This window comes from Lactuca virosa, chromosome 5 (genome assembly GCF_052849685.1).
Source record: "Lactuca virosa cultivar CGN04683 chromosome 5, Lactuca_virosa_CGN04683_v6, whole genome shotgun sequence".
Lineage (NCBI taxonomy): Eukaryota > Viridiplantae > Streptophyta > Magnoliopsida > Asterales > Asteraceae > Lactuca > Lactuca virosa.
Genome location: NC_136430.1, coordinates 459,349,766 through 459,357,203, shown reverse-complemented (window position 1 = coordinate 459,357,203; position 7,438 = coordinate 459,349,766). Strand labels below are relative to the sequence as shown.

Below are 7,438 nucleotides of genomic sequence, written 5' to 3'. Positions count from 1 at the left end.
TTTCCCTCTTCTTCATCACGAGCTTGAGAGCCGGCCCCAAGAGATGATCGACGTTTTCCATAAAAAACTTCATATCCTCAATTTCTTGTCTCTCCGCCCGCTCCTTTTTCCTTGTTTCTTCTTTTTCTTTGTCGAAAGCTAAACGTTCGGAGAAATTAAGATTATATCGATCAAACGACGATGTTATTTTCCGCATTTCGTCAATGTCCCCGCTGAAATCGGATGCACCCGAAGAAGTCCCTTTTCCCTTTCTCTTCGCTTTGTCCCTACCCATTGGGCGGACAATTTCTTCTAGCTCGAGTTCGTCATCCTGATTTAAATCTAGACCGACCCGAACATCGGAGGAGGTTGTGTAACCACTAGAGCCCGTTTTCGTTCGCTTTGATTGTTGGACTCCAAAAATAAAATATTGCTTGTATTTTTTCCACCTAGGACATCGAACCAAAATTTTCCAACAATCGTGCCACTTGAATGATTTTCCGACTTCTTCAAGGTAAAACTGCAAAGCTTCTTGAAGTATTTGTTCGTCCCATTGGCCATTTTTCCGTTGGGTTTTTAGGTTGTTGTACAACCCGTTTATTTTTGAAACCCCCTTTGCTATTTCTCGAAACTTCGAATTCAGTTGATGTTTCGTACGGTAGTCGTCACCTTTTTCTAGCTCCTCTCGAAACCGTTCTAAAATGCGAAACCAAAAATGGTCTCCCGGTTGTGCGTTTCCTTGAATCGGATCTTCAGAAATGTCAGCCCAAGATTTGACCAAAACTAGCTCTTCGTGTGGAAGCCATGCAGTCAGCTTTTGTCTTCCCGGTTGTGCGACACCCTCGCGCGCTTGTTTTTCTCCTTTACGTCTTTGTGGGGGTGGTGTGGGTTGAGTTTCAGGAACCATCTCTTCTTCTTCCGAGTCATCCAACTCGTCGACAAGTTGGCGTTGTTGGTGGGTTTGGGTTTGAGTTTGAGTTTGAGTTTGAGGTTGAGGTTGATTTGGTGATTGTTGATCCGGAAACACAACAAAGTTTGAAAACATTTGCGGCGAAACATTTAGAACTTGCATCGGGTAATATTGTCCAACATTTTGGTATTGGAATTGTAGTGGGGATTGAATGGGAGCATCGAGTTGGTGGCGATAAACTTCTTGTGGTGATGAATCGATAGCAAAAATGTTTCGAGAAGGGATGTTTATACTCGAACCATGACTTTTTTTTCCTTCGATTGGAAGGTGGGGTTTGATTGTCCGGATTCATTTTTTTTAGAAGAAAGTGGAGAGAGTAGAAGATTTGTGTGAATTTTGTTTGATGGTAAATAGTTGTGTATTTATAGGTGTGTAAAAAGGTTAAAAAAAAAACAAAAAAATGGATTTAAATCCATTTAGCCGTTACAGCCCAAATTTTTTTTTTTTTTACCGTTATTCAACGGTTGAATTTTAAAAAATATATATATATATATATCATCGAATCACAGCAGGAGAGAGAACGCGGGAGAGGTTTCCCTCACCCATTCCCGCACCACCCTTCCCCGCGCCGACGGTGCGGTGTTCCGCCGGGCGGGAACCTCCCCGCGACCGTTCCTTGCTCCCACTCCGTCCGGCCTTATTGCTTATTCCCACCGCAAATAAGCTAATAAGCAATAAGCTAATAAACTATAATCTAATTTATCCAAAGATACACTTAACACAAACTTAAAATTAAAACTTGAGGCCGAAGTTCAAAACTTCAAATTTACTTGCGGGCTTATTGCAAAAACCAATACACAGCCCGGCCCATTTTAGTTGTATTACAGTTTAGTGAGTTTACAGACGCCGAAATAAAACCCTTGACGCTTCTACAGTTCTGAGTGATCGATCCCATCCGTAAAACCCACCAAAACCCCTCTTCACCTCTGCAACACTCATTTATCCGTCTCCGTAATCGTCTACGTCCATCAATGGCGTCCGTGGCCTTCAGAAACCCTAATTCTAGGCGTTTGATTCAACTATCTCCCCAATTACGTTCTGGTTGTCGAGGATCCGTTGTATCTGCTTCTGGTTTCCCAGCCATTGAATCGCTTTCTGGAAATGACAACGCGACTGCTTCTAATCCGTGGTGGAGATCCATGGCCACTTTCACCCGAACGTAAGCTTTTCGAATTGTTTTATTTATTAAATTATCCAAATAATGTATTTTTATATGAAGAAAGTCAGTGCGGTTGCACATTGATCTAAATTACATGTGCTTTAGTTATCCAAATAATGTAACTAAATTTAATCATTTGATATTAGCATCATTTGTACAGATTTCTTTCCCTTGCTATTTATAGTAAATCATTTCTCAGTTGATTTTAATTTGACTTTTTATGTCAAACCGATTAGTTTTGAACTTCGAGATTAAGGTTGGTGATCTTATTCAGCTTTAGAGTTCATACAAATTGACAAATGCCTCCCTTATGGAATTCATTTTGAAGTTAACCAGATTATTGTATTTCCTACATATGAGGCTTGTGTGTGTTTCTGTCAACCTGAAAATATGGTCTGTTCACAACAGTGTGGACTGGAAACTGATACCACCTGAGAAATCTATTACTGCTCTTGCTATCTGTTGTTCTATTGGTTGGAAACCCCTTTTAACAAATTTGTTGTGGTAAATTGATAAAATTGTCTTGTGCATATTTCTTATGGTGTGATTTATCTCTTTCAGAAAACCTCATGTAAATGTTGGAACAATTGGACATGTTGACCATGGAAAGACAACACTAACTGCTGCAATCACAAAGGTTGGATTCCCTGATTCTGGCTCTTAGTTCATGTTCTCTCTGTTACTTTTCTTATTTTCAAAGAAATCATATCTTATTAGTTGGCTAAGCTGTGTGTTTTCTGTAGGTGCTGGCAGATGAAGGGAAGGCCAAGGCCATCGCCTTTGATGAAATTGACAAGGCACCTGAAGAGAAAAAGAGAGGAATCACAATTGCCACGGTTTAATATATTCCTCTTTCTCTCTGTTTGATGCAGTCCTAGACATATGAGATATTTAATATCTTAATCCATATTTGGTTATGGTTTGTTTATGCAGGCTCATGTGGAATATGAAACCACTAAAAGGCATTATGCTCATGTAGATTGTCCTGGACATGCTGATTATGTTAAGGTAAGATATGTTTTTCTATTTTATGGCTCCATTGATCAAGTAATAGGTTAGAGATTTTCTACATTATGACATGCAATGAGGAAGGTTTATCAGATCATACAGTTAACTGGCTGTTATAAGACTGTAGTAAAATTTTACTTCCTTCGTATAAGTGTGCACATTTTGGAGCATATATTATCTGAACTGAAAAGTTGCTAAATGGGAAAAAGTAATTTATTACACAATGTGAACTGGTTTAATCATGTGAAAACTTTGTCATCTCTGGCTTTCTACACTTGTTGCAGTTCTTTATAGATTTTTTATTTAATTTATAGAACATGATCACTGGTGCTGCTCAAATGGATGGGGGGATTCTGGTTGTCTCTGCACCTGATGGGCCTATGCCACAAACAAAGGAACACATCCTTCTTGCTCGACAGGTTCATTGCTGACAAACCATTAACTTGATACATTTCAATGAAACTAGACTCATTCATTGTTTCTGCTATTTGCAGGTTGGTGTTCCTTCACTTGTGTGCTTTTTGAATAAGGTTGATGCTGTTGATGATCCTGAGTTACTAGAACTTGTGGAACTAGAGCTTCGAGGTAAAACTGGATCTTTGTCACTTGTGTACTGCTAACATTTAGAGTTTTTAAAAAAAAAAAAAACTGTTTATATGGTTAAATGCAGGATATAGCGATGTACTTTCTTTGATTGGTTTATTATAGCATCCTACTCTTATTTCTTTCTATAAGTGGGTTAGATTATGATACATAAATGAATGAAAGTATGTTGCTATTTCTTGCATTTAGGTCTTACTTTATGATGTTTGTGATGTATTTGAAATAAGTTTGTGATTGTGGCAGAGCTTCTTAGCTTCTACAAGTTTCCAGGGGATGAAATTCCCATTGTACGAGGTTCAGCCTTGGCGGCTTTACAAGGCAACAACGATGAAATTGGAAAGAATGCCATTTTGAAACTGATGGAAGCTGTAGATAATTACATCCCTACCCCTGAAAGGCAAAAGGAGAAGGCCTTCTTAATGCCTATAGAAGATGTTTTCTCAATTGCGGTATTCAATCACAATGATCTCAAAATTTCTATGTTTTTAAACTGGTAGTTTTCTATGGTAGCCTTATTTTTTAATTATAATTATTATTTTTTGTTTGAACTTGAAGGGACGTGGGACTGTTGCCACTGGTCGTGTTGAACAAGGGACAATTAAAGTTGGAGAGGAAGTTGAAATCATGGGGTTGATGCAGGTGAGTTGTGGTTTTCCTTGGATCTATTTGTCTGAATAATCAGTGACTGCTTAATATTTATGTTTTTTATTTGTAGGGTTCAAAAAAAACAACTGTTACTGGTGTTGAGATGTTCAAGAAGAGTTTAGATCATGGGGAAGTAAGTTATTGTTCTCTTATACATACAAAACAAGTGGCAATTTCATCCCATAAATAATCATCATGTATAATATATCTTTTTTTTTGGTGGTAGGCTGGTGATAACGTGGGACTTCTTTTACGTGGTATAAGCAGGACTGATATCCAGAGAGGACAGGTAATTCAAATTGTGTTTTCCAAGTTATTAATGCAAAGTCTTGTCTTAAAGATTTGATTAACAATGAGGTTTTTGTTTTGTGAACAAAACAGGTGATTGCAAAGCCTGGCAGTGTAAAAACCTACACAAAATTTGAGGCTGAAATATACGTGCTAACAAAGGATGAAGGTGGACGCCATACAGCCTTCTTTTCAAATTACAGGCCTCAGTTTTATTTGAGGACAGCAGATGTGACTGGGAAAGTGGAATTGCCTGAAAGCGTAAAGATGGTTATGCCTGGAGATAACGTCACTGCTGCTTTTGAACTTATTACACCAGTTGTTCTTGAACCAGGTATGTATACTAATACTATAGAGTTAATTGAGGAGGGCAAATTAGGAAATGGGTAAATTTGTATTGTAATTAATGTCTATCTATGGTTTTACATTACAGGGCAAAGATTTGCATTGAGGGAAGGAGGACGAACTGTGGGTGCAGGAGTAGTGTCAAAGGTGATAAGCTGATGATGAATGGGAATAGAAATGTTGCTTTTTAGTTTTTATCTTTTTTTTTTTCTATTTTCTCCACTTGGTTATCAGAAGAAGAGGTAAGAGACATAAAATTTGCAGCACCCATTATTTTTGTTGTTTGTCTTCATTGAAGAGCATTTTAAGTCTTTACGAACATAGAAAACTTGTCTTAATTGTGGGTTGGAATCCTAATAAGCGAAACCAATGAAAAAAAAATCTCTCCAGAGTAAAGTAATTATTTGAAGTAATGGATATTCATTTTGAGTTGACATGTCCGCAGATGTAGTCTACACAATTTCATCGGCAAAACCAAACCAAACCACAGCTATGTGTTTAGCCTTTTCAATTCTTCACTGTATTTTTCCATCTACAAAAACGATTTTGACTTTTCATTACTTTGTGTCATCATTCCTTTTAACATATATAAAACCATACATTTTACTTCATCCTTAGTTTTAGCATCTAAAATTAGGGGTGGCAAATCGGACCATCGTGTTTCTGTCTGACACGACACAACAATGTTTTATGTAACACAAACACGACACGACACGATGTCGTGTTTTTTTAACTAATACGAAAACGAATCGATTAAAAAACGACAAACACGACACGACAAAGATAACATAAAATAACACTTACTTTATTTAATTAATACTTAATCATATTATATAACACGAAAAACACGACAGACAAATGCTAAATCGTATCAATTTCGTGTTGAATTTTGAACACGAAGACGACACGACATCGTGTTTTTTATAGTTTACACGAACACGAACTCGATTTTCAGTTTCGTCTCAATTTTGTTTCGTGTCGTGTATTTTTGTCGTGTCATGTCATCAATTGCCACCCCTATCTAAAACAAGATCAATTTTGACTCGTGATCACTTCACCGACTTTGACTTTTTGGTTTTGACTTTCAGATTTCATAATCTTTCCATTTTCATCTAATGATGCTTGCCTCGGAAATGATGATTAGAATACCAAAACGAAAAGCACTGCAAGCTCATTTAAGAATTATGAAAAAAAAAACATGAAGAAATCGCATACCCATTAAAACAAACTGGAATCACAAAACTAGAAAAAACAAAAGAAGAAATCACACACCACAAAAAAATAATCTTAGAGTTGATTTGAACTTTGATTAATATAGACTTGCTTTCACACCTTTGATGCAAATTAATCGATTTAAGCCTAGTTTAATGGATTGAATGCAGATGGGGGTATAAACAATTGGGTGCATCCATAGTTAGAAATCGATTTTGAGATAATTGCGTTTTTCCATTTTGAGGGTAATCACACGTGAAGTGAAGAAGGAAGAAGGAATAAGGAAGGAAGGAGTGTCGTGTATCTTTTGGAAACAAATCCAAAGGATTTTTTTTTCTCTCTAAATTAAAATGAAGAGCATTATTGTCAATACACCTAATTTTTATGTGGATGGATAAAATACTTCGACAGCTCCTTTTCATAAGTTACTTGAAATAAGTTTTAGATTATTGTTTAAAAAAAGCCCCATATCACACTTTTTGGCTTGCCTTTACTGTAAAATACAAATATGAAACTTTATTTATAAAATCCTTGTCAATTATGTAATTTATGTTAGAGGATAATGAACTTCCTTATTTTGGGTTAAATTAAATGTGTAAAAAAAATCATCAATCTATTCTAATAAATAAATAGTTTTAATATTCTTTTGCCAAGTGTCACTCTAATATAACTCCTTATTAATATTATGCTATGTGTCATGTAGATATATTAGGCAACTCATTTCAAAATTCAAATTTATATTTTCTAATTATATGTTAAATTTGAAGTTATAATAACTTTAAAAATTTGATATATCTCTTAATTAATAATTTATTTAAAATGAATTATTTAAAATAATTGATTAATAATTATAAATTTTTATTATAAAAGTTTAATTAATTTTATAATCGTGGTTCTCACGGGTTATAAACCAGTATTCTAATAAAAGAATAGGTTGATTCTCCTTTTGCCATGTGTCACTTTATTAGGCATCCTAGTTAATGTCATGCCAAATGTCAATCTATTGATTATTCATTTTAAATTTTAAATTTTAAATTTCCAATTCTAATTACATTAAATTAAATAACATTAGAATAAAAATTAAAATAAAATTAATACAGATTATAAGGTCACGTATTTATTTAAATCAACGATTATAATTTTATATAACTAAAAAAAATCTCTTAATTAATAATTTATTTTAAAGAACTGATAAATAATTTTAAGTTTTTATTATGAAAGTTTAATTA

General features: G+C 35.0%; 1 protein-coding gene across 1 annotated transcript; it reads left to right on the top strand.

Moving 5' to 3' along the window:
* The first annotated feature begins 1,809 nt into the window (after nt 1–1,809).
* LOC145114548 (GTP binding Elongation factor Tu family protein) lies at nt 1,810–5,431 on the top strand. The gene is made up of 12 exons (XM_079050592.1): nt 1,810–2,108; nt 2,670–2,745; nt 2,852–2,944; nt 3,042–3,116; nt 3,431–3,535; nt 3,611–3,701; nt 3,963–4,168; nt 4,275–4,358; nt 4,435–4,497; nt 4,591–4,653; nt 4,746–4,986; nt 5,086–5,431. The coding sequence occupies exons 1-12, from the start codon at nt 1,921–1,923 to the stop codon at nt 5,154–5,156; spliced, it is 1,356 nt and encodes a 451-aa protein (XP_078906718.1). The 5' UTR covers nt 1,810–1,920; the 3' UTR covers nt 5,157–5,431.
* Nucleotides 5,432–7,438: the final 2,007 nt, after the last annotated feature.